General features: G+C 41.8%; 1 protein-coding gene across 1 annotated transcript in view; it reads right to left on the reverse strand.

Moving 5' to 3' along the window:
• The window catches only part of LOC135777772 (ADP-ribosyl cyclase/cyclic ADP-ribose hydrolase 1), a 232,216-nt gene extending 228,938 nt beyond the window's left edge, over nt 1–3,278 (reverse strand). The window contains exon 1 of the mRNA XM_065288005.1: nt 3,164–3,278. Coding sequence (XP_065144077.1) covers nt 3,164–3,265 — 102 coding nt within the window. The 5' untranslated portion in view covers nt 3,266–3,278. The remainder of the gene's footprint in view (nt 1–3,163) is intronic.
• Between the last annotated feature and the right edge of the window lie 13,398 nt (nt 3,279–16,676).

Raw genomic sequence — 16,676 nt, forward strand, 5'->3', positions numbered from 1 at the left:
TCCGAAATGTGATTCGAAACACCCATGTCACGTGATGAAGTGATTCGAAACACCAAGCGGTGCATTTCACAAGTATTTCGAAAGGTGGCGTACCTGTCGAATCTGCTTCGAATCTTAAACTGACAGGGTAGGAAACAAAACTGACAATACCTCATAGATGCGTTTTTGGCAAGATCAAATACTATAAATTACTGAAAAGAAGTAAATTTTCCTCATAGGTATGTAACACTTAGGCTACTTACAAAAAATGCATGCCAGCAAGTGTCCCTTGTGTGAGAATGTTTTCAAAGGCTGGAGAAATTATATGTAAAAAAGTAGCTGGTTGAGTTTATCAACACAGAACAATTTATATATTTGAATAAAGATCTTTATATGTAAACAATGTGGCATATTATGGCTTGATATATTTTATGAATCTCTTATTATTTATTTGGTATATCTCTATTCTATTTTTTTTTCATTAAATAGACCCGAATAGCCTATAGTTATCGACAATTGTGAGCCTAAAAGCTCATGTAGTTGTCAAACAGATGTTAAAACAACAACAAAACTATTTTATTATGATGACGTAGCACATACATTTCCCAGGTTCGATCCAAAGATCTACGAATGAAAGTCGAGAGCACTATCCACTCTCCCATTCTATCACTTGTGTGTCAATCAAACAACATGTGGGATACAATTTGTCAGCGCTCGTCTAAAATCTTGTCAAGGCTGCTTCATGTAAAGACATGCAAACGACCGCTAGGTGTCACTGTGGAGGCAGTTTCGGATTGATGTTTCGAAGCCTCGAAACATACGGCACAATTGATTCAACTGTTTCAGTGTTTCACGAAGCTTCGCTCCGCCCACCACTAGTTTATTCCCACAAAAGCAAATGTAAACAAGGCAAACACGACTAGGGAACACGAACTAGGGAACACTAGAGACATGCAACAACTTACAACGAACGACAAACACAGAATGAACAGGCAGGGTATAAATGCATGACAAAGACCAATGACAGAGCAGAAACAATCAGTGACTAGGACAACAAACAAGGGGAAGAGCATGAGAGCAATGAGTAACCATAGTAGCAAACAAGGGGGCGGAGACACTAATTAACACAGGGAGAAGGACATACATGAACACAAGTCAAACACAGGTGCATAGAGACATATGAGTTAACCAAGACACAAATACACATGAACACGATAGGTGTGTTCGAGATAATCCGGCGCTGCGCAGACCGATCGGCGAGGTTTGCCGCTTGCAGTCGAGGGAGGAACTGAAGACGGAGCCGTCAAGCCGGACACCTGCTGCTTGCCGTAGTGACGTGTGCGCCGTGTTTCCTTGTTTTTAATCGCAAATGAAGTGAATTAAAAGCTGAATTTCATAAAAACAAACCTTTTAATAAAAAGTTGCAACCAGGAACATTTTATATCGAATATTTTAATTGCTGCTTATACTGTATACCCGAAAATAACGGGAAACAAGCCTATATTATTAAAATACCAATAGAGTTTGTCATTTTCATTTTTATTTTATTACACGACACAATATAACATATTTAAGCATATTAAAGTGTTTTTTCCTGTTTTAAAACATGAATTTATAATGTTTATAAGTGGAACTAAAGGTTGGATTAAACTTGAAACGCACGTGATCGTTGTCATCAATGAGGCAACCAATCACGTAAAGCTGTTACGTCATCACAACTCCGGGCAGCCGCTCTGGAGAAGCTGCACCGGCTGAGCTGGCCGGCTACTCTTGAAACGCTCTCGCGGTACTTAAAAACCATATGACACAATCACGTGCCTGCAGCGCCAGCTGAAGTCGGACAAAAATACTAACCGGAATGCACTGCTTCAAGTCGGCCGCCGATCGGTCTGCGCAGCGCCGCATGAAGTCGAACACACCAAGGGACACTACGTTACAAACGGGCGGGTCTTCAGGTTATGACTCTGCAAGCCTAAAGTTAAACATGCGAACAAAGAAAATAAATTTTAGAACAAACAAAGAAAAGCAATATAGGCTATACTTGTATTATAAATTGAATTGGGTTGTGTTTTAGAAGCAAAGAAAATGAACTAACCCTGGGATTGTTTTCATACGGTGTAGGGCATTAAGCCTCTTAACTTTAAAATAATTGTTGTTTATATTTACTGTCAAACTGTAATTTGTGTAATTTAGGATGCTTCAATATTTGGTCACTGATTATAATAAAAACGGATACAGTTTAAATAATTATAGTATTAATAATATTAATCAAAATGGTCCTCATTCTTTTCTTTTAACTGTGTGTTACGGTTACAAAAACCTTTGTAATCCATTATTATGTTTATTGTTTATCTAACATTCAGGCTTTTATTTTAATGTAGTCAACGAAAATGTTATTAATTTTAATTATCTAGTTTGGGGTAAAAATCATAGCACATGTTCTGGTATAGATTCTATGATGTACCAGTCTGGCCGCCCAAGATCAAATGTCATGCTACGCCTATGGATCTAAGGACAGAGAGGGGTTTAGAGTTATACCTAGATTTTTGATAGTGACAGATATGATGATAGATGTAGCACCGAGGTCAAAACTAGGAGAGATTGTTATGTTTTTTGTTAGGGTTGGGGGGCCCGTAATTAAGATTTCAATAAACAACAATTAAAATAACATCAAGATAATATCGCAGCTGTTCTCATTTGAATGGCTTTCACAAATAAACTGGTATCTTTTGGTGGTTTGATGTTCTCGCGATGCGTCACATTGCAAATTTAAATTTAGCGCACGAATTTTGGCATTGTGACTTTGGTTAACGTATTTGACGTAATATGAACTAAAGCTAAACCTCTCATAATTCACAATAAAAAGTTTGTGCATGTATGACATCAGATCAAACTATTACTTTTAGAGAACATTCTGGGAATAGAAATTACTGTATTAATGAGACTCTACTCACTTAAAAATTACTAAAATAATTTAACCTGTGCAAATATGCCTTTTACTTTCACATTCTTAGCTCGCAATATGCACAAGTGATCTTACAGCCAGAAATCAGCACCCATTTGAGAAACAGATAAAAGTCAGATTGACATATAACTGACTTGCTGCATTTCATGTGAATGAAACCAGTACCCAGCAATATAGTATAAACTCAAATAGGAAGAAAAGAAAAAAAGTTGCACATACCTTTCTGTTATGCATATGCGTATATGTCTGCTGTAAAATGTATATCCTTTTATTATGGATTGCCAGTATCTTGATACCACTTATTAAATAGAAGCAAAACATACAAAGAGTAAGATATACAGCAACCATGGATTGATTTGACTCATTCATGACAGAAAACAAAAAAGGCTTTCATAAACTGTTAAATACCAGCCTCCCATGATTCCCATTATGTCAAGCAGCATGTTAACATACAGGAAGGAAGAAGTGTCCATTTTCAGTCTTTATTACTGACACAGTGTCTTCAATCACTGTTTGAATTGTGAACAGAAATAAAAAAAAACAGTTTAACTTAATTAAAAATGTACTTTGCCAAATAACCACAGAGCAGCTCTACGTCATTACATAATTAGCATAACAGTGACATCACGTCGTATTTGCATTCTGACTATATTGGCACTTTAAATTATCTTACTCTCTGAACTGTCACAAACTATATTTACGCCTCAAAAAGTTTTTTTAATTGGTATATTATCTGCTTCTGTTGTCAGACAACGAAACAACTATGAAATAGTGACTGAATGTGACTTATTAAAATTATGTGTTAATGTACACGTTGTTAATAACCAGTGATTTTTACTGAACTGTCCGTCTTACTAAAGTCTGTCTAGGTAAAAAAAGTGTGCAACCGAGCTACAGTGTGTTCATGTTTATTTGTCCAAATAGTCCAGTTTCAAAACAAACGAGGATCAAACAATATCCAGATAAATGATTAGAAATGCTGTTTTGCAGGTACACAACATCCACAAAGTCGCCAAGTTGGCAACACTGCTCAGCATTGAACTTTGAACTTCATAAATTTGTAGTTATTATTTATGCTCAACATTACAGCAACATTACAGAATCAGGAAAAACGGGACCTTTAATTAAATATATTTAGAATTTGAAAATATATTTAAACGGACATTTTACTTTTTTGAAAATATGCTCATTTTCCAGCTCCCCTAGAGTTAAACATTTGATTTTTACCATTTTGGAATCCATTCAGCTGATTTCTGGGTCTGGCATTGCCACTTTTGGCATAGCTTAGCATAATCCATTGAATTTGATTAGACCATCAGCATCGCGCTAAAAGATAATCAAGGGATTTCTATATTTTTCCTATTTAAAACTCGACTCTTCTGTAGTTACATCGTGTACGAAGACTGACAGAAAATTAAAAGTTGCGATTTTCTAGGCAGATATGTCTAGAAACGCTTAGGTTACTCACGTAACCCCGGTTCCCTGAAATAACGGGAACGAAGCATTGCATCAGTTAGCTGACGCTATGGGGGGGAAACTCCTGTTTACTCCATGACTGAAGCCTATTGGTTAACGTCTGTACAAAGTACAGACCAATGACGTTTGAACCCGCGCGCGGGAGGAACGCGTCCTTATATAAGCGCGGTTCAATCGTCAGGAGCTCATTATATTCGACTGAAGCGCGCAGCCGAATAACACTCGCTGCGTAGACGTTTGTAGCACGGCAAGAGACGCAATGCTTCGTTCCCGTTATTTCAGGGAACCGGGGTTACGTGAGTAACCTAAGCGTTCCCTTTCAATACGGTTCACTTCGCATTGCGTCAGTTAGCTGACGCTATGGGGGAACGTAATCCCATCACGCCGTGCATACACAACGTACTGAAGTGCATTACCGGAGAGACACTGCGTGTGGCCCTATACCCGGCATATTCACAGCTTAAAAAGCAAATGAGTAAGCACCATATAAATTGTTGACGCGCACACGGTGGGGTTTAAACGCACCGGGGGCACATAACATAGCACAAGACGGCGAGGTACCGAGCGCGCCGCGGCTGTGCGAGATAAGTAAATTCAGAGTCACGTTGGTGAGCTCGCTGAGCGCACCGTGGTGTACACATAAAACGCATGAGCGTGCATGATTGAGCCGAGAGAACCTGCGCTCGTAGGGCAGGGACGTCTAAGCTGTACAATCTGACAACGTAGACGGCGAAGACCAGCCGGCCGCGTAGCAGATATCAAATATAGATATAGATACCCCTGTAGACCAAGTTCATGAAGAAGCCAAACTCGCAGAGAGTGGGCTCTATATAGGACATAGCTCATAGAGGGGCGTGAGCCAGTGCGATGGTTTCAACGATCCATCTAAATAACCACTGTTAGCAACAGACATACGTAGTGAGTGATCTGCGAAGCTCACGAACGGCCGATCTGACTATAATATGCGGCAGAACGGTTCGTAGCGTGGGATTATACAGATACCACAATAGTGTGAACCCAGGTGCACCCTCGAGCGCATCGGGATGCATATAGGTAGTATTATAGTGCACAGATCGGTGAGCTTTCCAAGCGCGCCGTAAATGTGTATTGACTATAAATTGCACGGGCACAGGTGAACACTTGAATACATCGTGAATGCATATAGATGAATCAGAGTGTTATCACAGGCCGGCAAGATTCTCGAGCGCGCCGTCATGTGTTCTGATAATAAATTGTGCGCACACGGGTGAACTCTTCAGTGCACCGTGAATGCGTATAGATAAATCAGTGCACAGAACGCGCCGTGAATGTGTACAAATATGATTGATGAACGTAACGGTGGGCACCCAACGCACCGTGAACGTACACAGATGAACAACAATGTATGTGTCACAAATCATAACACAGCTGTGTATACAGGTGAGCTTTCCCAAGCGCATCTTATTGTATACCAAAATGTTATAGCGTGTACATGTGAGCTTCTCTAAGCGCACGGTGGACGCATATAATTAAAAACCATATCGTGCATACAGGTGAGCTAATGGGCGCACCTTTAATGCAACAAACCTCAGTAGTGCGAAGCAGGGATGTCGAAGCTGTAAACTGACAACGTGGACGGCGGGGACCAGCCGGCCGTGTCACAATTGTCAAATGAGAAACCTCTAAGACCATGCCCATGCTCTAAGACAAGTGAGCATAATTGTCACGGGAGGTGATAACGTCAACGATCCATAAATAGCCTGTATTGACAGGTGCTCTAGTGAGTGATCTGTGACGCAGATGAACAGCTGATCGTCTGATGTACGTCAGACGTATGTGTCATCCAGGACCTTGGACAGTTCCAGAGCGCTGTGCCTCGGGCACCGTCCGCATCTGAGAAATGACAGGCTTATGAATAAAGTGAATGGCCAGCCGTAAAAGCATGGTTCGCTGTTACCGCCGCCGTCCGCATCTGAGAGATGACAGGCTTGTGAATTAAATGAATGGTCAGTCGTAAAAGCGTGGTTCGCTGTTATCACGGCCACATAGATATAGGTAGGGGAGAGAGCTGCCGTGCCTCTGTAGTGAGGAGAAAAGTGTTCCACCCACGATTCGCGGGGGGTATTGACTTTCAAATGTCACTAGACAGAATGGATCAGACTTTGCATAAGGACGCCTCGTGAAAGGGGTCCTAGCAGCTTGTGTCAATGTGTCATAAGGCACGTAATGTAGGTCGTGTCCCACGGATGCCATCTCCGCACGCCCATCGTAATGGGTTAATATTGGTAGTTTAAGCATGAGATGCGTATCACTCTGATTGAACATAGCTTATAAAGCGATGCAATGAGTTTATAAAGGAGATGACTCGTCAGCTTGTTCAGGGGGCGAGATCTCAGTCTGGTTCGGTAAATAATGAAACCGTAGATTGCCCGACCGCATTATCACAATAACACGGTCGAGCGTGCTGCAGTGCTAAATCATCCTCTTAATGTACCGTATTCACAGTACAAGGTGATTTATATGAGACAAACGGCGTTCCACGCGCCGAAGGCTGATTGCCGTCGTAAAGCGTGTTCAATCCACAGCAAATGCTGGGCTAGCTCGTAATGACAGCACTTCATGCAGCAGTGTGTAACTTAAGCAAGCTTCCCGGCCGTCAGCTCGGGGCGGGACCTTTGCTTAGTCAAACTGAAGTGGACTTATGAACAATGCCACGATATTCAGCTTTCTGAGGCTCGTTAGAGGGGTACGTGCGCCCGTCTTAAACGAGATGCCGCGCGCGTCTGACTGTGCGCGCGCTTTAAGCTTTGAAACTTATTGTGGCGGGTAGCAAGCTCACTTGAGGTTGATATTACCCTTAATATCTCCGAGTATTGGAGCGGAGGTGTGAGCGTCTTCGGATCCGCTAATATAAATCAGCTATATGGCCGAAAAACGTCATAAACCGCTTGGCTGTAAGCCTTTGAGTGGCCGTACGGAGAGGGCGCGATTCAAACGCTTGGAGCCATGCAAAAGTCTGAGGCTGTCCTTCCTCTAGGAAGAGAGAATAACAGCCGTAAGACCGTGCTCGTTTGCGCCATCAGCATCGTAGCGGAGAAACTGAGGTGGGCTGCGAGCGAATTTGGCAGAAAGGTGTTAGAGACACCGTACAGTCGTGGGGTGTCAATACACAGTATATGGCCAAACCGGGGTTTTTTCGGCTAGCGTCGATAGAATTATGGACAGCGGGCCGTGTGTGCGTATTACTGATTGCTTGTCAGTAAGGCGATAAAGTGTTTAGAGACACCGTACAACCGTGGATGTCAATACACAGTATAGTAAGCACGGAAATTACTCTTTTTAGAGGAATTAAATACCGTTCGCCACTATAGTGAGGTCGCATAGCCGACAGTATTACACAGTATGTTTGGATAAACAGCACACAGAAAACATTTCAGGGCAGTCCAGCCGAGGCGCGACATAACCCCTTTTTCCCAGACAGTTTCGTTCTCTGTTGATGCAGCTATGCTGCGGAGACCAGAGCTCAGCCGTTCAGGTGCACAAGCCTCAGTAGTGACGGTGACCGAACGGCTCACGGAGCAGGGTAGTATGTCTAGGTAGTTTAATGTCAGACTGAACCCATCGCAGAGAGGAAGTCTGCCGCGAGGCCCGCGGTTTTGCCGTTTATTAAAAGGGCAGAAAAACCGGGTATATATATATAAGAATGTACCAATATTCAGCGCACTGATAAAGGACGGGACTGAATAAAGGGAGGTATTCGGGCCTCAGTATATTATAAACAAATTCGTTCTGCCTCTGATTCCGTCTAAACCAGAGAGAAATTACCAGGCAGACGAAAAATGAGCTATCTGAAGTGAGATCGGCTCAGGCCAGTAAAGCTCTATAATAAGTGTTTTAGCGCTCCAATAGAGGCGTGTCCGCCTTATCGAGCAGACGAATGAGATCGTGCCGGTCCAGGAGGGGAGGGGCATGAAGCTCTCTTATAATGAGTGTTCTTGGTGCTCCAATAGCGGCGAATCGGCCCTATCGAGCAGACGAATGAGATCGCGCCGCTCCAGGAGGGGAGGGGCATGAAGCTCTGTAATCGTTGAACACTGGACAGCTGCATTTAGAGGCAGCGAGCCGTAATACCGCGTGCTAGCTAAGCCGTTAAGAGACCTCACCACTGTGGGGAAAGGAGCGAGGGACTCCGCGAGCGTGGAGCACGAGTGGCTGTGCTATGACAGAGACAGGGGCAGACCGCCCGTGTTTGCTTGTCGTATGCATCTATCCAGGTCTACGGTTCCCCGCTTGTTCATCTCAACAAGAGAGGAACGGCAGAGGGGAGCAGCAACACAGACAGAACAGCCATGCGTCGTGACGGTATCACCCGATGCACTCGGGGGATTCATATATGTGCCAGAGATCTCGCCACTGAATGTAAGAGGAGCGAAGGGACTCTGTAAGCATGAACGGTTGCGGTGTGACAGAACACAGGGGAGGTTAGTCCGTGTGTGCTTGTCTATGCATCCATCTAGTCTCATGGCTCGCCGTGTGTTCATCCCGGCGAGAGAGGAACAGCAGGGGGAGCACGAAACATGGATAAGACAACCAAAGCATAAGCGCGGTCCCGGCGTGGGAGGTGCCAGACCGGTAACGCGCTCGGAGGAAATTCATAGCAGAGAGGCTCACCGAGCCGCTGTGCTGGACGCTATTACAACAGCGCCTGCTCTTTTAGCTTATAGCCTTTATATTAAAAATATTGATCTTACCGGGCGGCCGCAGGGGAGACCTCGTCAGGCGTGTGTCCGCTGCACAGGGCTCAAACCACGGCAAGCGAAGGCTATCTTCGGTTCTCGGCCGGAAAGCGGCAGGGGAAGACGCTAGACCTGGACTCTGCTATCTTCGGTTCTCAGCCGGAAAACGGCAGGGGAAGACGCTAGGCCTGGACTCCGCTGCAGGGCTTTTGTCAACGGCGAGGTAAGGCTTCTTCTTTTTCTTCGGAGCAGCGAGAGGTTCGCGCTGAAGGAGAAAATAATGAGCTCCTGACGATTGAACCGCGCTTATATAAGGACGCGTTCCTCCCGCGCGCGGGTTCAAACGTCATTGGTCTGTACTTTGTACAGACGTTAACCAATAGGCTTCAGTCACGGAGTAAACAGGAGTTTCCCCCCCATAGCGTCAGCTAACTGACGCAATGCGAAGTGAACCGTATTGAAAGGGAACTACTCTCTCATTCTGGCGTAATAATCAAAGACTTTGCTGCCTTAACATGGCTGCAGGAGGCGCAATGATATTATGCACTGCTAAAAATAGTCTTCTGCTATTGAATGTTACTAATGGCTGGTTCACAGGGCAGGATAATTAGGCCGATTTTAGCCCCGATTCACCCCTTCCGACAATCTTAAGGATGCCGTGTGTGGTGTGTTTAGACTGCTCTCGCCTACTCGGAAGCACCTTGGGACCGCTCCGATCTCAAATCGAGGATATCCAACATGTTGGATTTTTTTGGCCCGATTTCTTCTCGTGTGTGGTGTCTCCCGGGGACAAACGAGCATGCAGCCTTTGGACTGTGACGTGTAGCCAATCAGAAAGCGAGGTGACGAGGAAGCGAGGATTTACCGGTGTCATGTAAACAAAATCACGGGTCACAACAACTCACATCCATATCATGATGTAGCAAGTATAGTCCATGCTCGCGTTGTCTTGTCTCCACTTCTTTGACCATCGCCTTTTCTTTTGAGAACGTTTTTTGTCGGTTAAAAACAAACTGCAAACTATCGCCACTGCATCCTCTTCGTCCGCCATGATTGTTTACTCTGAAATCACGTTTGATCTCGAGAGATTTTGCGAGATTTCCCGTCTGACCTGGGACTGCTCGGGAGTCAAATCGGTTCGTGTGTGATGTGTTGATTTTGCCATGTGGTGGCGCACCACTAACTGTACGACCAAAACTGTTAGACCCGCGATGTTTTATCGCCGTGTTATCTCTCAGGGTTGGAAAATCGGCCGACGATTTTAAATTCGTCCCGTCTGAACCAGCCTTAAGGGGATTATTTTCGGGAACTGCGTAATATATAAAAACACATTTCTTTCCTCCCATTGTTGAGTCTTTATATTAAACAAAGCTGTCACGTGAAGTGAGTTCTAGCGTCCTCTGTTCTCGCTCTCCCGCTGATTGACATGTGGGCGTGCTTTTCCTGGGGAAGAGACTATAAAAGAAATGATAGGTAAGGTCTACACATGCTAAAAAAACTTTCTGATCCAGCTTATTAAGTCCTTTGTGCTTTTTTGAAAACTACAAGGGTCAGATATATAAATAAAATGTTGCATGGAGTGGACCTAAAGACATTAACTTACAACCAGTCTTGAAGACAAAATTACATTGCTACTTGTAAGACTGTTCTATGGAATTTATGCAACTGTCCCCATGAATAAGTTTTTTTTATTTTCACCTTTTTAGTATATTAGACTTACTATTATATATATATAGACCTACTATTATACATTCTGCAATTGTATTTCTCAGATATGTTAAGGTTATAAGTTAAAGTTAGTTAATATGGCTTTAAAATCATATTTTATCTCTTAAATTACTGGCTATATACTGCAAACGTCGGACTGTGCAAGGTTAAACTTGAGTGAGAGATAACTCTGGGTTTATTCATCTCACTGTGTGCAACAGCCCAAAGAAATGAAGTTCTGCACCCCCTCCTTATATTCAAAAGTGATATACAATTGTATTATTAGGCAGAGGAATGCCAAAACATAACTATCCTGCCCATCTAATAATTTACAAGCTAAGGTGTCATTCAATTCAATTTTATTTTATTTTATTCATATAGAGCTTTTCATATTGTTTAATTGTTTCAAAGCAGCTTTACATAAATAAATGCAGGAGAAAACAAAGAAAAATCGATGGACAACATAAGAAGCAGAAAACAGCAGCTAAGATTAAACCGTACTAGCGAGAGTAGTAATAATGTAACGTATAGAAGAAGATGCTAAGTTAAGCCAATGTCAGCTGACTCCCCAGGGTTTAAAAAAATACATAGACTTTTTAAAAACATTTTATAAAGAAATTGGTTAAAGTGCACCTATTTTAAGATTCACGTTTTAAACATCATTTTGTGTGTAGGTGTGAATTAGTACATTTTAACGATATTCAAAAAGTATATACCTCAATGAAAACGAGTTATCATCTCCAACGTTCTAGGACTACAAAAAAACACTAGGATTGTAGGCAACAGTTTACTTCATGGGATTGGTGTTGTAGACAAGACCAACATTATCATAGCTTTATCATAGTTTGGGTACACCCTATAAAATGGGGATGGAGAGCGCCAAAGGGAACAGAAGTGGCGGAGGTTGGGAGTCACTGTTTTAAGTGTGTTTGTAAACTCTTGTTGGGCGTTTAAGCGATTAAATATGTCAAATAGATCCTGTTTCTTTAGATGCAAGGGCAAAATAGTAGTTTATGGCCTTCCACAGAGGACATCAGGAAACAGTGGTTAGAATTTATGTTTAATACGGTTGTGGCACAATCTAGTCAGAAGTTGTTTATATGTTCATGGCATTTTCACAATGACTGTTTAGTGAACCGTAACGAAGTTAAAGCTGGATTTGTGCAACGTCTCCTCTTGAAAGTTGGATCAACGGTCACTTCTGGATCACAGGCTGTAACTATTCATGTTTTTTGTTTACCTTGTACGTTACCGGAGCTTAACGTTACGTGCGTGTGTAGCGAGCTTGCGACCAAATTTTTTTTGTGATGTAATTATTGTATTTCATAAACCATGTACCATATTTACCCACATGTATGTTAAATTATGCAGACTATCGGTTGTTTTTATTGTTATAATTAGTTTTTAGATGTTGATTTAGACGTGTTTACAAACTTGCTAAGTTATCAGCTAAACTGTTACCGCTAAAGTTTGTTCTCATGATCAAACTCAAGAAACTCTCAGTACAGATGATTTGTTTATATGTATTTTACTATCACAAATATCTTCATTGAATTTTAAACGCTTTCCAGACATACAAATACACATACAAAGAGAAACAAACAGACAAAAAAAAACACCTCCCCCACCCTAAAAAACAAAAAAATAACAAACAAACCCCTGCTCACTCCAACAGAAAATATAGTTTACATGTCACATGCTTTCACAATGCGCGAAAAGGGCAACCACATGCTTTTAAAATCTTCAAGTTTTCCTCTCACAATATAGTTCAGTTTCTCCAGTGCCAGGTTATTAGACATTAGTTTGATCCACTGGTTTATCTTTGGTCTGTCTGTGTTCTTCCAGTTCAGAGCGATTGCATGTTTGGCTTGCAATAAACAGAAACTAACAAGCTTCCTCTTTTTTACAGTTCCTTCAAAAACATTTGGAAAAATGTGTAGTAAACAGAGTTTACCATCATACAGTATGTATTTTACTGTTGTATTTTTTTACTTGAAGCTTTCTTAGATTTTGAAAACAAAATATATATATACCAACTTTATTTGTTAAGGACTTTACAACAACCAAAGTTGACCAAAGTACTGTACAGAAGAAATAAACATATGTACAATTAATAACCACACAATAAAAGCATTCAAGTAACAAATTAAATCAAGTAACAAATTAAATCAAGCAAACAAAGACAAAAACTAAATAATACAAATATATCTTTTATCAAAGCGTGCATTGTACATCACGTCGTGAATGTGTTAGCATTTAGCCTAGACCCATTCATTCCTATGGTACCAAACAGGGAGGCCACCAAACACTTCCGTGTTTTCCCTATTTAAAGACTGTTACATGAGGAGTTATACCAGTAAGTATGGTGCCACAAAATAAAACCTTTTTTTTATACCATAGGAATGAATAGGGCTAGGTGGATGCTAACACATTCACAACGCGCTGTACAGTGCATGCATTGAAAAAAGATAGGTATGTATTAATTCGTCTAGGTCAGAGGTCCCCAACCACCGGGTCGTGGACAAGTTGCCACGGGTCGCAAGAACGTCCCGAAAAAATGTGTATAATAGCCACGTAATAGCTTAACCGGGTATTTTGTACTGTAAGAGCCGACTTCAAATAACATCAATCATTTCCACCTTTGAACAGAGCCGCGCTCTCTCTCTTTTTCTCTGCCTCCCTCTCTCTACCAGCGCATCAGCGATCACATTGCTGTCATTAGAGTTTGAGCATACATTACTTCTAAAACACAATCGATCAAAGAATTGTGGAGGTATGACTTTATGAATCATTTGCAAATGTACGTCGCAATGATGTACATATGCGGAGACGTTCAAATGTGTGACAGCGCAAATGACTGAAAAGTAATTATTTTATTCTTCTTTAAAACAACTTCAGAATTATCCATCGATCGTAGCACCATGATCAAAATAAACTATTAGGCTAATAATATATTAACGGCTACACTTTTAACGTAGGTTTGAAAGGAACCTATAAACTTGTCAATCATCATTAATCATGGTAAACGTGAGTCTCCGTGCCTCTGCGCCCAGCCGCAATTCTTCTGGCATCTCTCCTCCTTCACTGCATTTTTCTTCTGTTCTGTAACTCGGAATTGGGTCTCGAGCCCGACCAAGATTCGAGCTGCCTTCGAGAACAGCAAGCCACGTTCGTTTAGGTTCCATTAATTATTAAGACTAAATGGGCAGGCAAACTAGTAAAAACAATGAAAGTAAAAAACAATCCGCCAAAATATGGTTTTACACGTCTATAGAAAATATACTATAGCCTAAATAAAGCAATTATTAATTTTCCTAATGCATGGTTGTTATCTTTACTTCCGTCTAAAATGTATATTTCGAAAAGGAGGATTTTCAGCACGTTTGAACAGCAACTCAGCGACCCCAACCCCCCTAATCTCACCCCCCGGTCCGCGAATTTTTTTTAAAGCTGAAACGGGTCCGTGGTGAAAAAAGGTTGGGGACCCCTGGTCTAGGTTGAGGTAATAACATAGTTTAATATAGCAAAAGGGTAGACTATTCCTTTAACATGCAAAGGTAGATCATTCAATAGCTTTGGGGCAAACACAGCAAAGGCATGATCCCCTCTGAGCTTACACTTAGTTTTCACAGTCAGGAGCAGCTGATCATCTAACCTGTGAGAGTGGACGGGTTTATAAAAGTGTAGAAGCTCAGAGAGGTATGGTGAGGGAGGTATATTTATATATAGAGGTATAATTATATGATAAATTATGCACATCTTCTGCAAATGTCGAAAGCTTGAGTACTTTTGGAAAGAGGTACATGATTGGACAGTTAAAGTTCTGGAAACACCATTGGACTTTACGCCTGCACGATATCTTTTTGGGACTGAATTTGACAAGACACACAATCCTGTATTTTCCCAAAGAATTAGCATAATTTCTTATAAAACGTATATTAACTGGAATCAACATAGACCTCCAACATTTCATTTGTTCAAACTTCTTTTGTATGATATAATACGACTTGAACAATTGGGTTGATGTTTTAAGGAAAATCTGGGCTTCTATTATAGACCTCTGACCTTGTTGGTTTCAAAATTTGTATGACCATAATTCATTTTAAACTGATGAATACTTTTTTTGTGTGTGTTTTTTGTTTTTTGTATGTGATGTATGCATGTGTATGTGTTAATATGTTATGAGTATGTATGGATATATTCATATCCTTTCTAGTTCCTTTCCTTACCCTTTCATATGTACCTTAACATTTGAAGAGACACCTGCAGTTTGTCCTTTATCCACTTGCGCTCAGCTCTACAGCACTCATGTCTAGCAGCATGAGTCATGTCATTGTCAGGATTCCATCTCCAGAACCATCAACCTCTTCATTCACTCCTCCCACTCGTTCACATTCCCTGAGTACTAATCACCATCACCTGTACCTCATCACCACACCCCTTTAAGTAACTCACCTTCTCACTTAGTCCCTGGCTGCGTTCCAATCCAGTTTTAGACATGCACTTGCGAACTTCCCTAAACACTTCCCCTCGGGGGAATCCCTGTCACCATTTTGAAGTGCGTACCACTTCGTCAAGTGGACGAGGGAAGTTTGTATGGACAGACCCTTGCTCCCTCTGTCTACTTCATATGTACACTTCATGCAAAAAGAGAAAAAGAAAAAGAGCCCTAAACTTTAGCTTCCCTTTTGGGTTTTTTTCCGATTTAGACCTATTTCGGTCCGATTTAGACCAGAAAGTTAAGCAGCTTCACTTTTAGGTCTATTTCTGTTCGTTTAGACCAAGAAGTCAAGTGGCTTCCATTGTCAGACTACTTCAGTCTGTTTCAGCCACACACTGGTGTTTAAGGGCTGAGAAGGTCATGCGCACTGGAGCCGCATCTCATTGGAACGTGCTCGGGGAGCCCGTTAAGATGATCCTACCCATGAGCCGCCTGGACCTTCCCTGTCCGTTTTTGGCTAGGGAAGGTCGGAGCACCTTGATTCCCCTTCAAAACGCCCCCACCCCAAAGTCTCTAGGACCTCCCCTTCTGGGGATATAACAAATGCCCGTAGCTCCGCCCCCGAAAGTGCCATGCCCTCAACCTTGGGCTTGTTGAAAAGGTCTAGTCCAGGGCCAAAGAACCCACCTGCAAGTATCTCCGACCATCCTCGGCCAACTAAAAGAGCCATAAACTTTAGCAATTTTTAACTCTTAAAATCTAAGTTAAAATCCTTCTCATTAGAGTTCTCAACGGGTCGGGCAGGGTTCGGGTCAAAAATATAAACAAATGAGTCGCGTCGGGTCGGACCTCGGGCTTAATCTTTTACGCTCCGTGAAAAAAATGATTTATCATCACTGCTGTTCACCGTAAAGAAAGTCTGGTCTGGCTGCTGTGTGCAACGTGCATCACAGAGAGGGACGGGGGATAGCAATAAGCTCCGGGGCGTATCAGCAACGGATCCAGACCGGAGCTGCCGGCTTCAGAGCGGATCCATTGCAGGGCTCGCAAAATTTTTAAATTCCTGGTAGCCCTTCGGGCAGGCACTCTTTCATTTTTGGTAGCCCAAAATGAATACAAGTAGCCCGAATAAAAAATACAATGTTTAATGTAGAATATTGATAAATCCTGGATTTCCATGTAAGCCAACTATTTCTGCCCATTCCCAGCTAACAATTTGGTTCCCAAAACGTTCCCCTTACATTAGTTTTTGGTTTCTAAAATGTTATTTTCCAAGGTTTTTGGTTAATAGCAAGGAATGTTTTCTTAAAGAAAATAAACATTATTTTAACATTCCCCTAACGTTAGAATAATTGAATTGTTATATTACTGAAATATTATATGAATGTATTAT

The sequence above is a fragment of the Paramisgurnus dabryanus genome, chromosome 22, assembly GCF_030506205.2.
Source record: "Paramisgurnus dabryanus chromosome 22, PD_genome_1.1, whole genome shotgun sequence".
In the NCBI taxonomy this organism is placed as follows: Eukaryota; Metazoa; Chordata; class Actinopteri; order Cypriniformes; family Cobitidae; genus Paramisgurnus; species Paramisgurnus dabryanus.